The sequence below is a fragment of the Hyaena hyaena genome, unplaced genomic scaffold (genome assembly GCF_003009895.1).
Source record: "Hyaena hyaena isolate Hyena2069 unplaced genomic scaffold, ASM300989v1 scaffold_1111, whole genome shotgun sequence".
NCBI classification, from domain to species: domain Eukaryota; kingdom Metazoa; phylum Chordata; class Mammalia; order Carnivora; family Hyaenidae; genus Hyaena; species Hyaena hyaena.
The window spans coordinates 321,338-346,199 of record NW_024081746.1 but is presented as its reverse complement, the minus strand read 5'-3'; the positions used below and the strand labels follow the sequence as shown (position 1 = coordinate 346,199).

The following is a 24,862-nucleotide window of genomic DNA, read 5'->3' as shown; positions in this document are numbered from 1 at the left end:
TAATATAGGAAAAATTCCAAATGGAGTAGAGATGTAAATGTAAGGAAAGGGAACGTGTAAATGCTATTTTTAAAAAAATGAGTGTATTCACCTATAACCTGGAGTGTAGAAAATATTCTATGCTATGACTTAGCATCCAGAAACAATAAGGGAAAAGATTGATGTATTCAATTTCATAAGAATAAAAATAAAAGCTTTTGCATGGAAAGAAATCACCATAGCAAAATAAAGTTAAATAACAAAATTGAAATCATATTTGCAATTTATATCACCATGCTTCTAAAAATAAAGAAGGAAAAGGCCATCTAACTCATAAAGGAATCAGCCGATATAAATAATTTTCACAGAAAAAGAAATGCAAATAACTCTTAAGCATATGAAAAGATGCCCTTCCTCAGAGAAAGGCAAATTAAAAGTACAGTGAAATGCTATTTCTTATTTATCAGATTGGCAAAAAATTCAAAAGTTTGAGTACATGTTTTGGTGGCAAAGCTGTAGAAGACAGTCATTCGTATAGATTGCTATGGGAATGCAAATTAATAAAACTTTTGGAAAGAGGAATATGGAAATAACTAACAAACTATATAAGTACGTATCCTTTGATCCAGCACTCACAATTCTAGGGACTCAAATATATGGTAGCAAAAAAAAAAAAAAAAATAGAAAGACCTGGACACAGGGTTCTTCCTTGCGCATTTTTTTCTAAAGGTGAAATTGGAAACACCTGACATGAACATCAGTAGAGGAATGGTTGGATTAACCATGATCCATCTACCCATTGGAAGAGTATCTCTATATTGCTGTGGACTATGATAATTCAGTTTCTCAGCAGTGACACTATTGACATTTTGGTTCAGATAGTTCTTTGTTGCAGAGGACAGTCCTCTGCATTGCAGGATGTTTAGCAACATCCCTGTCCCCTAGATTCCGGGAACACCCCCAACACTCTATTGTGACAATGAAAAATATTTCCAGATATTGCCAAATATCCATTTAGGGACAAAGTTATCCCCAGTTGAGAATCATTGATATGATGTTAAGTTAAAGTGCATGGGGGGGGGGGCGTGTATACAATATGTTTATATTAACAAAAGAGATGATAAGATATAACATTAATCTTTAAAAACTCATTAGCTGTAGGAGAAGGGAATGGGTTAAGGGGAAAGAGAAGCTAAACTATTTTGACTATACCTTTTTTGTAAATTGGACATTGGTACTTTTACATATCATATAAAACAAAATTAAATGTTAAAACAAGTTTAAAATTTAAAAAATAAGTGGAAGCGAATGAACTTAAGTGTATTGGTGGCATATCTCCCAGAGAAGAACTCTTCTGTGACTTTAAACATACTAATTTGACTGCATATCTCTAGTGGGGTAAATCTCAAAGGTCAAAGGAACTAAAAATAATATTAAGTTGTTTTTGAACAATCATAGTTGTGATAGAATTACAGCACCAATGTTATTATTGTTATTCTGAGACATGTGTGCACGTATTTCATATAAAACTGAGTAATTGTGATGATGTTATTGAGCATGAGAAATTTCAACATAGGGTTTTAGCATGGGATACAGATATAAAAAGAATGAGATTAAGTAAAAACCTTGATGTCCTAATTTTGTTTTTATATATATATATGTAAATTTTTTTAAATTTACATCTAAGTTAGCATATAGTAAAACAATGATTTCAGGAGTAGATTTCCTAATGTCCCTTACCCATTTAGCCCATCCCCCTCCCACAACCCCTCCAGTAACCGTCTGTTTGTTCTCCATATTTACAAGTCTCTTATATTTTGTCCCCTACCCTGTTTGCATACCATCTTTGCTTCCCTTCCCTTGTGTTCATCGGTTCTGTGTCTTAAAGTCCCCGTATGAGTGAAGTCATATGATATTTGTCTTTCTCTGACTTAGTAATTTCATTTAGTATAATACCCTCTAGTTCCAGCCACATAGTTGCAAAATGACAAGATTTCATTCTTTTTGATTGCCAAGTAATACTCCATTGTGTGTATGTATATATATATATACCACTTCTTTATCCATTCATCCATCAGTGGACATTTGGGCTCTTTCCATACTTTGGCTATTGTTGATAGAGCTGCTGTAAACATTGTGATGCCCTAATTTTGAATTGGCTCTGTCAGTATGAACTCATGAAATGATTATCAACAACAAAAAAACTCACTGACTCTGTCCTTTGAAGCAAACTAAACACAATAGTAAATCCAACAGCAATGATAATTCCTAGCTCCCCTTCTAACTAAAAAGAAGCTATTGCTTTTTGGAGAAATGGATAATACAGGACTGGGTGACCCTGGAAATGCGGTGACCCTGGAAAAAAAATTACCAGTAGCAATTATTAGACAGCAAAGACTACTAGGATTGTGTCAAAAGATCTCATGAGCCAACTTGAAGAAACTCCCATTGCCCAAGGAAGGACCCTTTGTGCATCAATAAGTCTAGTAACTGCAGTGGACAGAAACATATCAGCTGTGATTAAATTCATGGGCTCATGCTGATGCTTGAAAAAAAATGTTTCATTGGCCACTTCGGGAAGAGCTGAAGAACCATTATTTTGAAATGATAAATAAAAGGAAAGAATTAAGTATTCATTATGACCTCACTACATGAATTGTCCTTCAGAGCAACCAAATAATTGGAGAGACGTTTCTTTTCAGAACTATTGCAGCTAATAAATCAGAAATAAATCAGAATTAAAACCTTGACATTTTGTATTTATATAAATGCAAATAAATGTTATCTACGTAATGATCATCAATGGCAATTCTTGATCTCTGCTCAGGTCATGATCTCATGATTCGTGGGATCAAGCCCTGCATTAGGCTCTATGCTGACAGCGTGGAGCCTGCTTGGGATTCTCTATCTCCCTCTCTCTCTCTCTGCCTCTCCTCCTGCATATGCTCGCTCTCTCGCTCTCTCTCTCAAAATAAACTTAAAGAAAAAAGATAATTAAAGGGCATACCAACCAAATGCAATGTTTGGACTGCATTTAAATATTCTGATGTTTTAAAATATGTTTATAAACATACCTAACACACTAAAAAATTATAGAAACATAAGCACCCTGAATATTTAATGTTAAGGAATTATTGTTTTCTCTGCTTAGGTGCAGCGATGGTAGCATGTATGTGTTTATTTTAAGGATCCCTATCTTTTGGAGTTACACACTGAAATTATGGGATATGCTTCAAATTAATATGGGGAGCAGATGGAGATGAACAATTACATATATGAAACAAGATAAGCCGTAAATTGATCACGGTCAAAGTTGAGCTATAAATATGTGAGGGTTCATTAAACTGTGACTTAGCAATTTTATTACTATACTTATTTATGTCTGCCTGAAATGTTTTATATTAAAATGGCTGACAAAAGAAAACAACTTGGGGACTTTCCATTTTAGCCGTCATCAGTGCCATGTTCTTGGTGAGACCCCTCGCATCTGAAGTGGGCCACTGTGTGGGGCCGCCGCACTTGAGGAGCTCTGACTGCTCTGAAGATACTGCGTCTGTGTTCCTGCCTCCCCTTCCTCTGCCTCTTTGTTACTCTTCCCATCCTGTCACTGCTTCCACGGCACATCCACCCTGAGGAGCTCAGAACAGAACTTAAGATAATAGGAACTTAACCAACTAAGGTCACCTTGCGATCTCTTACATTGTGCCTCAAATAGGCCTGTGGAATTATCACCCCCAGGGGGCTGTCTCAGCTGTTCAATTAATAGTGAGAATATTGATTAGCTCATAGTTTATGTTCCTGCTAATGTGAACCACTGGTTTATTGTCCACCTCTAATTACAGAGTGTTTTCATACAAGATCTTCCTACATATTGAGAGAGTCACTAGAAGCTGGGCTCCGAGGACATGGAGGGAGGAGGGCTGGGGGGAGGGGGGTTATTTATTAGCAATGAGTGAATTGGCATTAGTCATCACTCCTGTCTTCTTTTAACTCTAGGTATTTATCAAAGTGCTGGATAATAATGATAATGGCCCAGAATTCTCTCAGCCGAATTACGATGTAACAATTTCCGAGGATGTGCTTCCAGATACAGAGATATTGCAGATTGAAGCCACCGATAGAGACGAGAAACACAAGCTGAGCTACACCGTCCACAGCAGCATCGACTCCGTCAGTATGAGAAAATTCCGGATTGACCCCAGCACCGGTGTGCTCTACACTGCCGAGAGGCTGGACCATGAGGCCCAAGACAAGCACATCCTCAACATAATGGTAGGACCGAACTCCTGATTTGCTCTCCTAACAGAGTCATTGACCGTTCAAGACACACTCCTTGGTCTTCAGAAGTACAGGGCCCTTACGTTTTGTAAGTAGTAGTAAATTTGGTCTTTCCACAGCAGGGCTGCCTTCCTTTTTCGCTTTTTTATTTCGGTGAGGAATTGGCTATTGTTACAGACTGACTCGTTACTTTTGCCCAACTGAAATGTTAGATGAGTTCTTCAGACAGCGGCTTCCCAGGAAGCACAGCTGACAGGCTGACTAGGGAAGGAAGGAACAGGCCGTGTTTCCATAAATCTCCCAGGCTATGATGTTGGTTTGCATCCAGATTTTTGTGGAAAAGTTTAACAGAAGTTCCTTGAGAAGTTAATCACAATGGTAATCATTTACTCCTCCCCCCCCCACCCCCCCATGCAGTGCTCAATGCTTGGAAGCATTTAGGGAACTGATTTATTATTTACTGGCCTGGCATTGGACCTAGTAGTAAATACTGGCACCCAAAAGAGATCTCAAAACATCCTGAAGCCTGCAGAGCGTGTTAGGTCTGAAGTGGGGTTCACGGGGCCTCCAAATTATGTGGAAGTTGCTTTAATTTTTAATTTTAAAGTGGAGTTGTCTGAATTCACATAAGTGGGAAGTAGAGGTGAAACAGAAACGTCCTGGATTAGTTTATGGCCTGAAAACTGTTCCTTTGACCACCTAAGTGCCCTGGGGGCAGTTACACAGCCACTGCCTAACAGACCCCCTGAGTCCCTTAAGACCAGGTAGGATGACATAGACTAAAGCTTGTGTACTTATTGGCTTTCAGATACACTAAGAGGCTCCCAGTTTCCTAGCAGCTGAAGGTGATGTTCTACTGAGTGCCACTCTTCCTTCCCAAGTCTGGAAACCCTCCTGGGCAAGAGAAAGTTCGAATGCCATGCCCTTGGCTGTGGTTTCCGGCTGACACACGGGGGCAGAAGAAGAGGGACTCAGAGACCCTCAGATCCACCCTCATTCATTCAACAGTTATTTCTTCAGCACCTACTGTGTCCTAAGCCCTGCTCTAGGCACTGAGGATACAAAAGAGACATTCCACTGGAACAGACCTAGATTCTAATAATCCCCATATAGGGTTCAGCTCCTTCCTTGGGTGTAGGGGGCGAGTCTACAGGCAGGAAAAATGAGCACACTCACTGGGTTGCTTCTGCATGTGTTTTATTCAGGGGCAGAAACCTTATACTGACAAATAACTCCATTCTCACTATTCAAGTCATTTCTGTTCATTCTTTCCTTAACAAACTCAAAATTCAGTTTCGTCACCCTGTATCATTTATCATTTGCGTAATTGATTATTTAGAGCAAACATGTCCTTTGTGCTGCCTTTCTCCAAGCAAAGCCATTTTAAGTCATTTTGCTTATTCCTTCTAGGTACTATTTCTGAAAAGCCCTTTTCCCTTCGATGGCTCTCCTCGGTCTATTTTCTAATTTCTTCACATCCCTCTGAAGTTATGGAGTCTAAAATTGAACAAACGGAAAGCACCCATTTGATGAGTGCTACAGCAAATTATAGCAAAATCATGTGGTTAGGGTTAAAGAATTGATCATTCGCAAGCTTTTGGCATATGCAAAGCAGGGGAAACTTTAAATTAGTCAGCCAAGGTTCCTTGGTGAAGTCACAAGGGCGGGGGGGGGGTCTCACATTTTAGGAAGATTTGGTTCATCTTCCTGGTAATCAGAGCTCACCCTCAGTTCTGAGCCTTGACATTAATTGGCTCTTGCCTGAAATATGTGGTCCACGCCACCATTTTACCACTTTTACTTGTTTTTGTTAACCTCTTCCAAAAAGCTGAATGCCGCATTAACTTCTTATTCCTCACTCCCATTCTGGCACTTACCACCAGGCCTTACACGTGCTTACTTGTTTCTATTCCCCACTCACCTGTTAGCTTCTTTTTTTTTTTTTTTTTTTTTTTTACAAATAGTTTATTGTCAAATTTCTTTCCACATAACACTCAGTGCTCATCCCCAAAGTGCCCTCCTCCATGCTCACCTGTTAGCTTCTTGAGGGCAAGGACCAAATCTGAATCGCTGCTGAACTTGGGAGAGAGTGAAGCCAGGACTTGACAGATAATAGGTGACATTAAATGTTTGTTGAATGAATGAATAAATGGCAGTGCCTGCTTTGCATTTATTAATTCTTTCATTAAACTTTTTTTGTTTCCCCTTCAGAAGAGCCTCTGTCTGCCATTCTGTTAGCGGGGAGTAGTGGCTGTGTGGGCATGGGGGGGGGGGTGCAGAGAAAAGTGCTGTGTTGGTGATGTCCACTCATCAGCTCCACAAACACAGACTGAGGATGGACCATAGGCCAGTCAGAATCCTGAGCAATTAAATGGATGGGGCCCCTGCCCTGAATTTGTTCACAATTAGTGTCCTGGTTGAGAGTACCATCATTTACTGAGCACCTACCATGTGCCCAGGACTACATCAAGCACTTGGTGTGAGTTACCTCATTTGGTATTTACCACAGAAATAGCCATGTGACTTCCTTGCAATTTAAGATTTTAGCCCTGCTGCTTCTTGTATTTTGCCTGAAGGTCAGAGATCAGGAGTTTCCTTATCGAAGAAACTTGGCCCGAGTCATTGTGAATGTGGAAGATGCTAATGATCACAGTCCTTATTTTACCAACCCACTGTATGAAGCATCTGTATTTGAATCGGCTGCTCTGGGATCAGCTGTTCTGCAGGTGACGGCTCTGGACAAAGACAAAGGGGAAAATGCAGAACTCATATATACCATAGAAGCAGGTGAGAGCTGTTGCACAGATTGTAACATAATGCATGGCATTTGACCCTCCGCAGTGTTGATCACCATGTGAAATTCACATTGTTACCCCTGGAACATCCCCAAAAGAATTGCTTGGCCAAGCAACTGCCCTATTTGCGTGATGATGCTATATACAGTCCTTGGCATTTCTGTAATATGTTTTCCATCACTGACAGTGAGGAGAAAGTTCCCTTTTATTGTGTTACTGTTGGATTTTTCTGGATTGAAAGAGAAGAAATGCGTGGTGAACACAGTGGCTTTTACCAATGGGTCGACAAGCCATGGCCTTGGACTAAAATAACCAAAGCCTTCCATCTTTTGAGAGCTCCCAGGATGTCCTGTGAATTAGATCCCACATGTCTTTGTTCATTTGTCAGTGGGTGAGCTGTGGGCTTCAAAAATGCCTCCACCCCCACTGTGTGCAAAAATTCACTTCACTGGAGGTGATTCAGAGTAGCAGAGTAGGTGGTAGTTATTGAAATGTCTACTTAACTGGACAAAGAAATAAATAGAGGCTCACATTTTGTTAAATTTGAGATTTTTAAATTTTTTTAAATTTTATTTATTTTGAGAGAAAGAGCGTGTGCAGGGGAGGGAGGCACAGAGAGAGTGAGAATCTCAAACAGGCTTTGCTCTGTCAGCACAGAGCCCAACACACGGGGCTTGATCTCAAGAACTGTGAGATCATGACCTGAGCTGAAATCAAGAGTTGGATGCTTAACCAATTGATTTGACCGTCTATAAGGCAAGACCACACTTCACTGTTTTGAAGATGGAAAAAGGAAGAAAGCATTTCTGACAGAGGAGAGGAGGATCCAAGCAAGGGATAGGACTGTGAACCTAAAAATTACAAATATCCCTTACCTGCTCTATTTTCCCTTCCCCTTTTCTGTTGTTCTTTGAATAGTCAAGCCACATATTTCCAAAATGTTCTGCAACATTATGTCTGTTGTGCATAATGCCAAATGCTGTCTCCTTGTATACCAGTGCTGGAAAAGCTTCTTTCTTGTGATTTAAATGTGGAACATTTTTGTGAGTGGTTGAATTAAAATATGAATGCTAGAATGACAGTTTTGGGCTGAAAAATATTAGAAAAGGAAAAGCCAACAATCTTCTTTATTAAAAAAAAAAAAAAAGCCACTGCATCGAATGATAATCTCAAATGGTTTCCTGTATTAGGCACCCACATTTTATAGGAGTCTAACCTATGCTGTATACAAAAAAAATAAAGAAATAAAAGACCCTAGTTCATAACTTCAGGTGCCCCAAGCAACTTCACCAATATCTATTCTAGATTTTTATGGAATTTCCTGCTAACCTAAAGCCTGACCAGTACTTTTCTTTTAAATGCTATTTTGTGTCTGTTGTTTACCACAGGAAATTTTAATTATATAATCTTTGTTTTAGATCCACAAATAATGTAGGACAACTTCTTTTTAAAAACAAATATTTGGGGCACCTGAGTAGTTCAGTCGGTTAAGCATCCGACTTCGGCTCAGGTCACGATCTCAGGGTTTGTGAGTTTGAGCCCCAGGTCGGGCTCTGTGCTGACAGTCCAGAGCCTGGAGCCTGCTTTCAATTCTGTTGTCTCCCTCTCTCTCTCTGCCCCTCTCCCACTCGTGCTCTGTTTCTCTTGCTCTCAAAAATCAATAAAACATAAAAGAATTAAAAAAATAAAATACACAAATATCTAAATAATGTCACAGAAAGTGTCACCTGATCCAACAACTCTTAGATTCTTTCCTAATCTGATATATAGTTTCCTTTTCTCAGTATTCATCTGTGCATATGCATTGTTTCATACCATTGTGATCATTTAGCTATGGAGTCTTATTTCTGTTTTTTTACTTAACATTTTCTAAGCATTGTCTATGGTGTCTACTTGCTTTTTGTATTTGTCATTAAGGCTACTACTTAACACTCTCTTAGAGAGGCAGATAACTTCTAAACCAAGAGTCATTTCCCATCTGCCTGACAAGACTGCTTTTCTTATCTTTCAGCAGCCACACGCTACAGCTTGGTGCTGTGCAGAGACAAGGGATTCCATCATTCTTATAACAGTAGATTAAAATTAGAGAGAAAAGTTATTTCCTTAAAACATCTTTTATATAGAAAACTTGAATTTAAAAAAAAACTCATAGGAATGCTTGGTATCTCAAAAAATCGTATCTCAAACAATGACCCCTGATTGTATGTGTAAGAAGCTAATGAGGATTTCATTGTGTGCATAGTAAAGCCACATGTGGTGATGGGGCTCCTTTACGGACAGACAGACCTCCACTTGCCCCTGACTGCTCCTGGCCAAGCCAGTCCCTTCCCACATCATGGTAGGAGACAGGGAGAACCCAGATGCTTTTACATTTTGAAGCAAATGACAAAGTGGTTACGGCAAGTGGACATTTTACTTAAGTTCTCTTACAAACCTCAGATAAGCAAGATTTTACTCTGGTTATTGGTGGACCATAAACTTCCTGTCCCTGCCTGGCTTCTAACATAACTTCTGAAGCTTTTATTTTGGCCCAAAGGACTGCGGTGGAATTTGAGTGCAGAACTTCTGTTTAGCTCAGGTTTGTGTTCGGTGCAATAGCAGCTCCTGGGTGGGCTTCGAAACAGAAGAGACAGAGACTAAGAATTGAGTTAGGATGGGGGCGTATTGGACCCCAAGATGGACACAGAAAGAGAATTAAAAATGTTTTTTTAGCTCTACCTCTCCATTCAATCATTTAATACCTATTTATTGAACATCTTCTTTGTGCCAGGACTGTGCTATGTGCTAGATAAGAAGGTAAGATAAGCTCAGCTTTTGCTCAGTTGCCAAAAGTACAAGAAACTAACTATAGATTCCAAGAAAACAAGCAGAGGGTATTTTCCAAGGATTCAAGGATAGCAAGAAAGAAGAAGCAGGAAGTGAATTCTAAGAATATTGGGCAGGCAGTATGTTGAAGAGGGTAAGAGGCAGAGAGCCCACTTTGGACATGATGTATGAGCACAGCATTCAGGCAGATGTGACAAGCAGGGCAGTGGCCGTGGGACAGCAGGGCTGTGAAGTTCTGCTCAAGACCAGAAGCTGGCTCCCCTTCCTCCCTGCCATGTATATCTTGCTGGGCATGAAGGAATGTGCTGGACCTACAGTGAAGGAGGACTTAGCTAGGGACTCTGCAGCAGGCCTCCACAGTCAAGGAGCACAGAGAGACTTGGCTCTGTTGCATTCAGCATTTGGAGTTGTGTGTTGGTGACCATTATGTCTACAACCTCTACATTTTACCTTTGAGGTGCTGAAGCAAAGTGATTCCTGCTGCCTCGTGAGGGTCTATGAGTCAAGTGTTAGACTCACGCTCAATGCCACTATTTACTGAACGTTTGCAAGCCTGCTCATGCGATCCTTGAACTTCATAACTTCATGTTGTCCTCACAAAGTGCTCATGTAGAAGAGGCAAGGAAAAACTCATGCTGACACCAAAGATGATATTGTTAAATTCTCACATTGGGGGGGCTGGCATCGAGTTCTTTACATCTTTGTTAAATTTCTTCTTTAAAAATATGAAGATTTTTCTTGAACATTACTTTTTTATTCTCAGGCATGGAGAAGTTTGTTGACTAAGTACGTAGTAAGAAGTTTGTGTACAGCTGTATTTGCTGCCTATTTCGGGAGACACATGTAAGTGTCTGCCAGTGCAGGAGACTGTCTTAATAATAATAACCTTGAAGCTGTCTCTATGCCTGCCATCCTTCAGTACTTCAACCAGAAAGAAAAATCCAGATATAACTGAATAACCAAGATTTTTAATTTTGTTAAAATCTAGACACACAAGCATGTGTGTTCTTCGAGACGTATCAGAAAGCCTGATGAGAGAAGCAAAAAGCAACTTGGTGAAGATTCTTTTGTTGTTGTTAATGTTTTTTAATGCTCATTTGTTTTTAAGAGGGAGAGCACACGCAGGTGAGGGGCAGAGAGAGAGTGAGACAGGATCCAAAGCGTGCTCTGTGTTGACAGCAGAGAACCTGACACAGGGCTCTAACTCACGAACCGTGAGATCATGACCTGAGCCAAAGCCGGACATTCAACCAGCTGAGCTACCCAGGCAGCCCTGAAGGATTCTGCTTCACACTGTCCACTACTCTTCAGCCAGCTTCTTTACATCCTTCAGTCTTAATTTTCCCCATTCTTTATTCCCCTCTAATCCTCACCCTCAGCAACCTCAGATTTCACACCGCTGAATACTTCAGAAGCAGGGCTCTCAACTTCTGGGGTCGTGTGGCTCACAGCCCTTCCCATTGCAGACACATCAAAGTGGGGAGCCAGTTCCTCAGTTTCAGATGGGTGATGCCTCAGGTGTGGGGTTTTAGTGCTGGTGCAGATGATCAGTGGGATGCTACCTTATGGGAAGCCTCTCCAGTACGTACTGAATAGGATGGTTACAGATTGGAGTGACTGCCTTATAATTTTTATGCCTAGTTTTAAGTCTGTGTGTGCATGTGTGTCTTTTGGGGTATGGGGAAGAGAACGACAGAAGGGTAGTCAGAATCCTCAAAGCAGTGTTTAGAGTGAAGTTGATTTTGATGGGGTGAAAAATGCCAGTTCCATGTAGCAAAGCCTACCTTTGGGGTAATCTGCAATCAAATCCCTGTGGTATACTGTTCTGAAACAGCCTCACAACTATCTTTCTCATAACATGGTACACAGAATACAGCACTGGCTTAGGTAAATATGCCTTTTTCACAGTAACATTGTACACAGTATTGTATTGTTGTTAACTTAGATTAAGAAGATACTCGTCCGAAATTTCAGTTGCTTTTGAATACCCCTAAAAGCGAAGCCTTTCATTCTATTTCAGAATGAGATGGAATGAGTAGTAACAATTGTTTTCCACTTGCCATGTTGCAGTAGCCTTTAGATGAAGAATTAATCTTCAAAACATGACGTGTAACTCATTTCCCCATTTATTTCTATATTGTAGGGAACACTGGGAACACATTTAAGATTGAACCGGTCCTGGGCATCATCACTGTTTCCAAAGAACCAGACATGATGACGACGGGTCAGTTTGTACTTTCAGTCAAAGTCACAGATCAGGGCTCCCCGCCAATGTCTGCCACTGCAATTGTGCGCATTTCTGTTACCATGTCTGATAATTCTCACCCCAGGTTCACTCACAAAGACTACCAAGCAGAAGCAAATGAAAATGTTGATATTGGAACTTCGGTCATTTTAATCTCTGCCATCAGTCAGTCTACCCTCATTTATGAAGTCAAAGGTGGAAACATTGATGGGAGCTTTACCATAAATCCATACTCTGGAGTCATCACCACCCGGAAGGCACTGGATTACGAGCGTACTTCCTCTTATCAGCTTATCGTTCAAGCCACGAACATGGCAGGAATGGCTTCCAATGCCACGGTCAACATTCAGATTGTTGATGAAAATGATAATGCCCCAGTTTTTCTCTTTTCTCAATATTCAGGCAGCCTAAGTGAGGCTGCCCCAGTCAATAGTATTGTCAGGAGCTTGGATAACAGCCCACTGGTGATTCGAGCCACCGATGCTGACAGCAACCGTAATGCTCTGCTGGTGTATCAAATTGTGGAGTCCACAGCCAAGAAGTTCTTCACAGTGGACTCCAGTACTGGTGCCATCAGAACAATTGCCAACCTGGACCATGAAACTATCGCCCATTTCCATTTTCACGTGCATGTGAGAGACAGTGGCAGCCCCCAGCTGACTGCAGAGAGTCCTGTTGAAGTCAACATAGAGGTAACAGATGTGAATGATAACCCGCCTGTTTTCACTCAGGCTGTGTTTGAGACTGTCTTACTTCTACCCACCTATGTTGGAGTAGAGGTTCTGAAAGTTAGTGCCACAGATCCTGACTCCGAGGTGCCCCCTGAACTGACATATAGCCTAATGGAAGGCAGCTTGGATCATTTTTTAATTGAAGCCAACAGTGGAGTACTCACCATAAAAAACAACAACCTCTCCAAAGATCACTACATGTTGATAGTTAAAGTATCTGACGGAAAGTTCTACAGTACGGCCGTGGTCACTATCTTGGTTAAAGAAGCCATGGATAGTGGCCTCCACTTTACTCAAAGCTTTTACTCGACCTCAATCTCAGAGAACAACACTAACATAACCAAAGTTGCTATTGTCAATGCCATTGGAAATCGCCTTAATGAGCCCTTAAAATATAGCATCTTAAACCCAGGAAATAAGTTCAAAATAAAATCTACCTCAGGGGTCATTCAGACCACTGGAGTCCCCTTTGACCGTGAAGAACAAGAGTTATATGAGCTGGTGGTGGAAGCCAGTCGTGAGCTAGACCATCTGCGTGTGGCTAGAGTGGTGGTGAGGGTAAACATCGAAGACATAAATGACAATTCTCCAGTCTTTGTGGGCCTCCCTTACTATGCTGCTGTGCAAGTTGATGCTGAGCCTGGGACTCTGATTTACCAGGTGACAGCCATTGACAAAGATAAAGGTGCAAATGGAGAAGTGACCTATGTCCTACAGGATGACTATGGCCACTTTGAGATTAACCCTAATTCAGGGAATGTTATTTTAAAAGAAGCATTCAACTCTGACTTGTCCAACATTGAGTATGGAGTCACTATCGTAGCCAAAGATGGTGGAAAACCCTCTTTATTCACGTCTGTGGAACTTCCCATCACAATTGTCAACAAAGCAATGCCTGTGTTTGATAAGCCCTTTTATACAGCATCGATCAATGAAGATGTCAGAATGGATACCCCCATTCTAAGCATCAATGCCACCAGTCCAGAAGGCCAAGGCATCATATATATCATTATTGATGGGGATCTTTATAAACAGTTTAACATTGACTTTGACACTGGGGTCCTGAAAGTCGTTAGCCCTTTGGATTATGAAATTACATCTGTTTACAAGTTGACAGTAAGAGCCAGTGATGCCCTTACTGGTGCCAGGGCCGAAGTCACTGTTGACTTGCTAGTTAATGATGTAAATGACAACCCCCCTATTTTCGATCAACCCACATATAACACAACATTATCAGAAGCATCTCTCATTGGGACACCTGTTTTGCAAGTTGTGTGTACTGATGCAGACTCGGAAAACAATAAATTGGTACATTATCAGATTGTCCAGGACACTTACAACAGCACAGATTATTTTCACATAGACAGTGCAAGTGGCTTAATCCTGACAGCACGGATGCTGGACCATGAGTTAGTGCAACACTGCACTTTGAAAGTCAGAGCAACAGATAATGGCTTCCCATCACTGAGCAGTGAGGTCCTGGTTCATATCTATATCTCAGACATAAATGACAACCCTCCTGTTTTTAATCAGCTCATTTATGAGTCGTATGTGAGTGAATTAGCCCCCCGGGGCCATTTTGTAACCTGTGTTCAAGCCTCTGATGCAGACAGCTCTGATTTTGACCGCTTGGAGTATAGCATTTTATCTGGGAATGACCGGACGAGCTTTCTGATGGACAGCAAGAGTGGCGTCATCACACTATCCAACCACCGGAAGCAGAGGATGGAGCCTCTGTACAGTCTCAATGTGTCAGTGTCTGATGGGTTGTTCACGAGCACTGCACAGGTGCATATCAGCGTACTTGGGGCTAACCTGTACAGCCCTGCCTTTTCCCAAAGCACCTACGTTGCTGAGGTGAGAGAAAATGCAGCCGCTGGGACAAAGGTAATTCATGTTCGAGCCACAGACGGGGATCCAGGGACATATGGACAGATCAGCTATGCCATCATCAATGATTTTGCTAAGGATCGATTTCTCATCGACAGCAATGGACAAGTCATCACAACAGAAAGGCTTGACCGGGAGAACCCTCTGGAAGGAGACATTAGTATTTTTTTGAGGGCCCTCGATGGTGGAGGGAGAACAACGTTTTGCACTGTGAGAGTGATTGTTGTGGATGAAAATGACAATGCTCCCCAGTTCATGACAGTGGAATACAGAGCCAGTGTCAGGGCAGATGTTGGAAGGGGACATTTGGTCACTCAGGTTCAAGCCATGGATCCAGATGACGGCGCTAATTCAAGGATTACCTATTCTCTGTATAGTGAGGCCTCTGTCTCAGTGGCTGACCTCCTAGAAATCGATCCTGACAATGGCTGGATGGTCACCAAGGGCAATTTTAACCAGCTGAAAAACACAGTGTTATCATTCTTTGTCAAAGCAGTAGATGGGGGCATTCCAGTAAAGCACTCCCTCATTCCTGTCTACATCCATGTCCTGCCCCCTGAAACATTCTTGCCTTCATTCACCCAGTCTCAGTATTCTTTTACTGTTTCAGAAGATACAGCCATTGGGAGCACAGTGGACACCCTGAGAATTTTGCCCAGTCAAAATGTCAGATTCAGTACAGTTAATGGGGAAAGGCCAGAAAATAACAAAGGGGGAGTCTTCATCATAGAGCAGGAAACAGGCACAATCAAGCTTGACAAACGCCTTGATCATGAAGTTAGCCCAGCATTCCACTTTAAGGTAGCAGCCACCATACCCCTGGACAAGGTAGACATTGTGTTTACTGTAGACGTAGATATCAAGGTACTGGATTTGAATGACAACAAGCCAGTCTTTGAAACTTCCAGCTATGAGACGATAGTAATGGAAGGAATGCCTATCGGCACCAAACTCACTCAGGTGAGAGCCATCGACATGGATTGGGGAGCCAATGGGCAGGTCACCTACTCCCTGCTCTCAGATTCCCAGCCTGAAAAGGTAATGGAAGCCTTCAATATTGACAGCAACACAGGCTGGATCAGTACCTTGAAGGACCTGGATCACGAAACAGATCCCTCCTTTGCCTTCTCTGTGGTGGCCTCTGACCTTGGAGATGCCTTCTCTCTTTCATCCACGGCTTTGGTCTCTGTCAGAGTGACAGATATAAATGACAATGCACCAGTCTTTGCCCACGAAGTGTACCGAGGGAATGTGAAGGAGAGCGACCCTCCCGGAGAAGTGGTAGCCGTGCTCAGCACATGGGACAGAGACACTTCCGACATTAATCGCCAAGTGAGCTACCATATTACAGGTAAGTCAGCCACCCTTGGCTTTCACTGGGTGCTCTGTTTTCTTTTTTTCATTACTGTTTTTTATTTATTTCTGAGAGAGAGAGAGAGAGAGACAGCATGAGCAGGAGAGGGTCAGTGAGAGAGGGAGACACAGAATCTGAAACAGCCTCCAGGCTCTGAGCTGGCTGTCAGCACAGAGCCGGACACGGGGCTCGAACCCACAAACTGTGAGATCATGACCTGAGCCGAAGTCGGTCGCTTAACTGACTGAGTCACCCAGGCGCCCCTGGGTGCTCTGTTTTCTGAAGTTAGTTGGGAAGAGGCAGGGGATAACAGTAGGAGACAAGAAGGGAGATGGGATGGGGGTTGAGAGTAATAAAACCTTTCTGGAGCTGAGCAAAAGATCTCCAAGTAGGCACAGTTTTTCAGTTATTGGTTGTTGCTAACTCAGCCTTAGCTTGGTGTTCATTGGTTGGCCCATGAAAGATTACCCAGGTTGGTATCCAGTCTTTGTGTTCCTTTTTATCATTTAAAAAGAAGTCCAGCCAACTATCTCAGTTGCAGAAATGAAAACAGCTTTTTAGGGGAGAAGGGAGATATGTTTTTAACTAAATTCCTACTTTTTGTATTGGTGAGGAAAATAAATCCCAGTAAGCTTCATTGACACGTTTTTCCTGGTTGTGAAAACTATGCATGTACATATACCCACCTATACAAATTAAAAGGGCATGGTTTGACCTTTTGGTAAATATCGTTAAGTTGTAACTCTGTAAACCAAAGAGCATTTCTCCCAAGAACTCCGTTTTCTTGGATCCTTTTTTGTCTTTACAAATAGTAAGTAGCAGTTTGATGGAAAAGCCAAGATAAACAAATGAGGTCCCCCAGAGTGGACAAAAAATGTCACCATTGCTCTGAGGGGCAGAGGATTTCACATTGATGTCACCGATCAAGGGTGGGTTTCTGGGGGTGACTGGCTTTCGACTGCAAATGGGAAGGTTGGTGGTGTAAGAACAGTCTTCCTAAAAACTATTTAAGGGTTTTAAAGCTAATATTTTGGTGTTGTGACATTCAAAGGCAGAACATAAGCAAAGTGCCAAAAGATTTTAAAGAATCCATCAATACTTGTAGTCAGGTGGCTTCCCTTTAGAAAAACTGCATTATTCAAAGTGAAAAATGAATTAATTAGAATGCCCTCAGGACACAGAATCTGCTTAAGTACCTTACGAGGAAAGTTAATTAATCACTGCAGAATGAGATTCACAGGAGAGCATATGTGTCAATGCCTGGGATTGCCACTCTTCTCCATCACTTCTCTCCTTTTTCTTTATGGAGTTGTTTTCTTGATAGTGTTTTCGGTTTAAATTCTATGCATCTGTGCTTTATCTTATACCTTCCTCTTTTTGGTTTTCATTAAAATGTATATTTCTGCAGAAAAGACATGAGCAATAGTAGTAAGGAAAGAAAAGTTGAGTAAAGCATCACTTACATTTATTTGCATTCAGTTGCAGACAAAAAGCTTTTTAGGCATTCTGAGGGCTACTTTTCTATTGGGAAGAATTGCTCAATTTTCAGCTTTAATTATTTATACTTTGTCTCTGAATTGTCAATGGATGATTTAGGGGACCATCCCATCAACTTTACCGATGTAATGAGAACAGAGTAGCTTAAAGCTACTGTTAGGATTAGCAGTGCCAACCACCAACTGATTTTAATTAGATTTAACTTTTGCTCTTGATGTAACACAACTTGGCTGCGCTGCCGCAGATTAACAAAGGACCATTAATCATTTTATTTAACAAAAGATGTGGGCCCGCACTGAAGGCATTTAATGGAGAGGTGAAATTTGTGCATGCTAAAATAATATTCAACGGAGGCATAATTGAATCGTAGCCAGCGGCAGAGGAAAGTGATATCCCAGGGAGGACCCTGAGCCTGACCAGAACAGGTTTCTCCACCTCACCATTATTGACATTTGGGGCTGGATAAGTCTTAGATCTGCGTGGCCATTCTGTATTTTGTGGGATGATAGGCAGCATCTCTGGCCTCTACCAAGGAGATTCCAGTAACACCACCACCACCCTCAATGTGACATTCACAAATATCTCTAGACACCGACAAATGTCCCGGCGTGGGGGGTGGTACACAGCCACTCCCAACAGAAAACTACTGTCCTTGAGAGATGTGCAACCCACACCGTTTCTGTACTGTCTGTTCCCAATGTGGTCCGTTTACCCTATGGTTGTCCCCCACTGCTGAGGCCCCTGGAGTGACCCCGCCCCCATACCTTAAAAGTGCATGTCTGGCACCAGGATTCCCCTGCTTCCCCTTCAATCCCTCTCCAGGACCACAGTCTTCACCTTCCACTCTTTTAAAGACTCATTGTAAAAACTGGCAGTGGGGGCGCCTGTGTGGCTCAGTCGGTTAAGCGTCCAACTTTGGCTCAGGTCATGATCTTGAAGTTTGTCAATTCGAGCCCCACATCAGGGTGTGTGCTGACAGCTGAGAGCCTGGAGCCTGTTTCAGATTCAGTGTCTTCCTCTCTCTCTGCCCCTCCCCTACTCGTGCTGTGTCTCTCTCTGTCTCAAAAATAAATTAAAATGCTATAAAAATTAAAAGAAAAAAAGAAGTTGAAATGGCGGCCCCACTTTTTCAACAGAGCCACAGCCAGTACGCAGTATGCTCTCCTTACTTATTGGTCTGTCGTCAGTCTTCCCCACTAGGACCTGAGCTCCCCCATGGGGGCAGGGGTTTTTGCCAGTTTTGTCTGCTGCTGTGGCCCTACTGCCCGGAACAGTGCCTGGCCCAGAGCAGGTGACAGATACTTGCGGAATGCCCGAACCAACGAAACGGTGATGATCTAACTGGATTCTGGGCTTCTTGCCAGGTGTCCTGTCCAGTCTTCCTCCATGTTTGAAGTGACAGTGTTTCCCTCCTCGGGACTAGAAGGTTAAGGCAGTTTTCTTCTCCCCTCTTCTTCCTGTCTCCTCCAAGATGCTTTTGTCTCCATGTAATTTAATGTTGTGGGAAAGCAATATTGCCAGGCCACTGTCAATGCTTCGGCATTATAAAAAGCTGTTCCACCTCATCTCTTCTCCTTTTCTTCCACTATCCCCAGCTTCCCTCCAAGAAATTTGATCCAATTGCGGTGCTTATCTTTGAACTGCTCCTGAAATGACCCCTCTTAGGGCTACTTAATGCTAATGGGTCTTCCTCTGTCACGCAAACTTTTCTTCCCCAAACTCCAGTCCTTGTAAGATGAGTGCAGCTGTATGATGAAGGCTTCATTAAAAGATTCCTTAATAGAACTGACTGCCTCTCCTTGATTGCATAATCAACAGCTAATGAAATTGTCTTGGTAACAAGAGCTATAGTGTACTACATCCTCTCTTGAGACAAAATGGAAAGACAATTGTATCATCTGGAGAAGAGGATTCATTGTTCACAGTTTGAATTTGATTATCCTTTAGGGGGACTAAACAAGAGATCATCCCCAGTTTCTCTAAGTGCGTTTTATTCTCTTGGAAAGATACTGTTTTATGTTTCCCACAAGCCAAGCATATAAATATCTGCTTTTGTTGCAAGAGCATCAATAGGAAGTAACTGTCAATTTTTTTTCCAGTTTTGTAAATGATACAGTTAGAAAAGGGGCAGCTGGATGACCCCACACAGGCCTTTCACTGGAGGTATAGATCAAAGCTTTTCATTGCACATCTTCAAAAAACACTTTTTTCCCTACAGGAGGGAACCCCCGAGGAAGATTTGCTCTGGGCCTGGTACAGAGTGAGTGGAAGGTCTATGTGAAGAGACCTTTAGATAGAGAAGAACAAGACATTTACTTCCTCAATATCACTGCTACCGACGGGCTTTTTGTCACGCAGGCCATGGTAGAAGTGACTGTCAGTGATGTGAATGACAATAGCCCAGTGTGTGATCAGGTGAGATCTGCGGATATATCAGATATATTGCTGCTTTTTACTCTGCTTCTCGAAAATTAAATCAAAACCCATTTCATTTTTCTCCTGAAGGCCAGGCTGCTTTCTGCTCTTATCTCCTGAATTACCAAGCTCCAACTGGATACAAGAGAATAGATGATAGAGTCTAGGATGAATTATTCATTATAAACATGGAAAGGGTATAGGTAGCAAGTTCAGGTACCTGATTTTGCCTGACCCAAAAAAAAACAAAAAGAAAATCGTGAGTCTTTTTTTTTTAAGAGAGAGAGAGAGAGAGCCAGGGAGGGGCAGAAGGAGAAGGAGAGAGAGAATCTTAAGCAGACTCCATGCCCGGCACAGAGCCTGACATGGGGTTCAATCTCACCATTGTTAGATTATGACGTGAACTAAAATCAAGAGTCAGATGCTTAACTGACTGAGCCACCCAGGTGCCCCAAAGTGCATTAATGCATTTTTAAAGAAATCATTTATAATGCAAAATATGGCAGTTGCCTCACAAATACCAGTGATTCAAATACCTTTCTTTACCTTTGCCAGGTTGCATACACAGCATTATTTCCTGAAGATATTCCATCAAATAAAATCATCCTGAAAGTCCATGCCAAGGATGCCGATATTGGATCCAATGGAGATATACGATACTCACTCTATGGATCTGGAAACAATGAATTTTTTCTAGATCCAGAAAGTGGTAAGGTGAAATTTATTTTTGGGGTAAATGCCATTGTTAATCCATGAGAGAAGTTAAACTCATCACTAGCAGGTAGTTAGCCTACAAGATCATCGATATGATGGCCTGCTATCTAGGACTCTAAGAAATACTAGCTGCACATGGTGTCTGAAGATGGGTGCCCTGGAGCACACAAACTTTATTTGGCCTATAAAACATGCCCTGACTTTCCCTACATTCATTAGCATCAGGTAATCAGGTGTGTCTATTTGGTTCTTCTGTTTTTAGTATCTGTGAGTTAAAGCACCTGCCCTGTAAAGAGTATAGAGTTACATTACAAATGCAAGTTGCAAATGAGACAGCAATGCATAGTAAGGAGAGTTTTTCTCTCTTGAAATCCCTTTTGGGTCCCTTCTCAATGCTTATTAACACACTTGTCTGGTTTTTATTAAATATTCCCACCTAGTTTCTCCAAAGCTATGAGCCCTCAGATTAGCTTCTATATTCAGGCAAAAGTTGTAAGGTCAAAGATTATGTATGCTAAAGGCAGACGCCCGCATTGAAGGCCAGAGCTAATGGAAAAGACATTTTTTATGGAGGTAAATTATTTCAGTGTTGTGTTCCCAATAGTTCATCCAATGGCAATTTGTAAGTGAAGTGTAAAGATAGAATAATTTGCATATTTCCAGTGTTGTGTTGTCCTAATGAATAATAACCTAACTATTGAGTCTCCAAAGATGATGACTCCTCCCTGCCCCTCCCCCATGTCAGCTGTGTCCTAATAGGAAGCACTTAGGTCCATAGAAATATACAACTTGGTGATCTAGTTCTAGTAATTATTTATTCAATAGCTAACAATCATTGAGTAACTAGTAGACATAAAAGCACTTTATGGTATATTAGTGGTAGGCTGCAAGAGGAGTAAAACAAGCCATGGCCAAGGAATATTGAACCCAGTGGGGAAAATAATAATAATAATAATAATAATAATAATAATAATAAAAGGGAGAATGAAATAAGTACCCAGGAAGGATATCAGGGGAGTGATATCTGAGCACAGAGGAAAAAGTAGCTAATATTCTGATGAAGGGGAAGAGAAAACTGTTTTAAAGAAGAGCTGACAATTGAACCGAGGCATGATTCTAGTGGCTGAGGCAGGGCACTGCATGTCCTGGGGCCAGCATGAGCAGAGAGCACAGCACATTCGAGGAATGCCATGCACAACCCTGGCACTGGTGAGAAGAGCTATAGGATGGCCTGTGAAAATCGCAGTGAGATAAAGAACTTAAGGCTGATCGTGGAAGGTCTGGAATGCCCAACTGAAAAACCACTGGATGTTTCTGGGTAGGAGGAGGAAATAGTCCAGGCTATGTTTGAGCACTGGCTTACAGCAAGGAAGCCATGGAAGGAAATGCCATATAAGAAGAGATGGCTTGGTCTGAATAATGTCTACTAATTTTATTTAAGAATAATAATATTTCACGAGTCCTACTTTTCAGCAATAGCATTTATGTCACTGTGCTTGTTGCCATCGTCTACTGAAATTTAAACAACAACAAACTGTCTATGGCGGCTGATACCTAGCACCAGTACAGCTCTTCCAGTGGTTAAAATATAGGTATATCTTAGCTCCTGACCTTGCTAAATTCCTGCAGATCCAAACCTCTCAAATATTCCCCCACCGGAACCCTCCTCAAGCAACCATAAACCCTTCCCATGGTCCAGCAAGTCGTGTTTATGCTGGCACGATAGGATCCCTTCCAGACCTCTTTCTGCCAAAGGCAGCCTCTATTTTGATGGTTTTCCTCTAAAAGACGGGGTAAAACCATGTTGGACGCAGCTTGGAAGCAGAGAAGACTGCTCCTTCTGGGTCTGTGGATTATTGACATGACTGACTGTCAGACGACTAAGGATCCTTCTGTCAATTCTCTATGCTTTTTCTGGAGATAGAGCAGAAAACCAGAGACATATATAGCTGATGTCTAGAGCAGGTCTTGAGAGGTCTAAAGAGGTACGTAGCTTTCCAGGTAACGAAAGGAAGGAAATCCTGATACCAGGGATTTCACAATGGGATTAATTAATTTGAAGGCCATGCAGTTGATTTGTTGTTGCATCCAGAAATCTCGTAGCTCTTTCCCTGATGCTTACAATTGAATTTTCTCTGTTTTTCAGAGTAGGAGGCACTTGAGCCAAATGTCATTGGTCCTTCCTGTACTGGGGATTCTTCATTTACTTGATTCTCTGCTCTTCAAAGAAAAGTGGTTTTTGAAACACCAGGCCTTTTATTTTCACAGGTGAATTAAAAACCTTGGCTCTTTTGGACCGGGAGAGGGTCCCTGTGTACAACCTGATTGCCAGGGCCACCGACGGGGGTGGCAGGTTCTGCCAATCTGACATCCATCTGATCCTGGAGGATGTGAATGATAATCCCCCTGTGTTTTCTTCCGACCACTACAATGCCTGTGTCTACGAGAACACAGCCACCAAGGCTCTCCTGACCAGAGTGCAAGCCGTGGATCCTGATGTGGGTAAGTCAATCGCACTGATGCGATGCCTCCTTATTCATGCTCTCGACACGTCTTCAGTTGCTACCTCTCCTTTGATTTTACCAGCCCACTTTGGTTCCTTGCCGTGAGAACACATGCATTAAGCCGTTGACCATGTGTCAGCTCTTCCACTGATCCACTTCACGTGGACGAGAGAACGCTACAAGGATCCCCCCGCTGTTTGTAGGGCTTAAAAAAGCTATACTCTGAATTTCCTTGCCTTCTATCAAAGAGTTTTGGGTTTGTTGGTTCTTTTTTAACCTTTAGAGTAAAAATAATAGCTTGCTTACTTGCCCATTTCTCCTGAACATAGTTAAAATGCTGTGTTGTGTGACAGGGAGAATTCATTTCCATTTCTATAAAGAATTGCATCACATGCTTCAGCTGAAATATGACAATCTCAATTTATGGTAGTGCCCCACAGTGCAAAGAACAATTACTAAATGTGCTGCCAGTCCAATGTCAATTTTTTTTTAACTGCCATTTTCCATAGCCTTTTGGTTACACATACACTGACGTTACCAGGCAGAGTGAGGGTGGTGGAAATAAGACAGAATTCGAACTAAAAGTTGCTGCCGATAAAGTTTGTGTTCAAATCCACTTTGCATAATGAGATGGGGAGTTACAAAAGCCTGGAGTTAATTGCTAGGTAGTCCTTTCGAGAATGCATAAGTTATTGAGGTGACGGCGTGATGGGATGTAAATACTAAAGGGCATATAGACAGCCTCTTGGTTATGCATTTTAAGAGCTGTAAATCAGAGGACTAGGGAATGATGGGGTGTGTCTGCTGTGCTAAACAGCCCTTTATATAATTCAGTGTCTTATTGCTTAATTCTGAATTGAAAGAAAAATTATTGGACTAATGGAAAAGTAAATACATGATAATTAGTCGAAAACAAACGTGGAGCCCAGGGTCTCTGCATATTTCCCCTTCGAGAAATTAGTGGCTACTTTAAATTATTGCTCTTACCTCATTAGCATAATTTTCCAGGCTCAGCACCAACCCTTTAAAAGTCTGCATATTATGTGAAGCTTGGTAAAAAACGGTAAACAGGAAAAGACTCATTTATTGATTTATAATTACGTAATACCTACAAATGCCTGGGTTTTTTTTTTTCCTTTGTAATTGTATTTCAAGTTTTTTCCAAAACAAGTCCCCAGGAACCCCCAGGTTCAAGTATGTCCCTGAGCTTGGTCCATTGCTATCTTATACAAACATTCTTTTTTAAAGCAGCATTAGAAAACATCCTCTGGACCCTTATTAGCAGACTTTGGTGCGGGGGGTGGGGGGAGGACGACAGGGAGCAGAAATCATGCAAATAAATCTTTCAATAAATCTATTTAAATTTGAGAATGTATAATTGAGCCATAGGTGAAATTCTTAAGTTTCTTTCATGTTTATTTATTTATTTTGAGAAGAGGGAGGGTCAGAGAGGAAGAGAGAGCATCTTAAGTAGGCTTTGTGATGTCAGCATAGAGCTCAGTGGGGGGCTTGATCTCACAAACTGTGAGATCATGACCTGAGCAAAATCAAGAGTTGGATGCTTAAGGGGCGCCTGGGTGGCTTAGTCGGTTAAGCGTCCGACTTTCGCTTAGGTCATGATCTCGCGGTTCGTG

At 41.8% G+C, this 24,862-nt stretch overlaps 1 protein-coding gene across 1 annotated transcript in view; it reads left to right on the top strand.

Annotated features, from left to right (window-relative positions):
* The window catches only part of FAT3 (FAT atypical cadherin 3), a 191,834-nt gene that overhangs the window by 85,611 nt on the left and 81,361 nt on the right, over positions 1-24,862 (top strand). The window contains exons 10-15 of the mRNA XM_039222360.1: positions 3,976-4,251; positions 6,834-7,044; positions 12,022-16,095; positions 19,814-20,010; positions 20,566-20,719; positions 22,993-23,226. Of these exons, the coding sequence (XP_039078291.1) occupies positions 3,976-4,251; positions 6,834-7,044; positions 12,022-16,095; positions 19,814-20,010; positions 20,566-20,719; positions 22,993-23,226 (5,146 nt within the window). The remainder of the gene's footprint in view (positions 1-3,975; positions 4,252-6,833; positions 7,045-12,021; positions 16,096-19,813; positions 20,011-20,565; positions 20,720-22,992; positions 23,227-24,862) is intronic.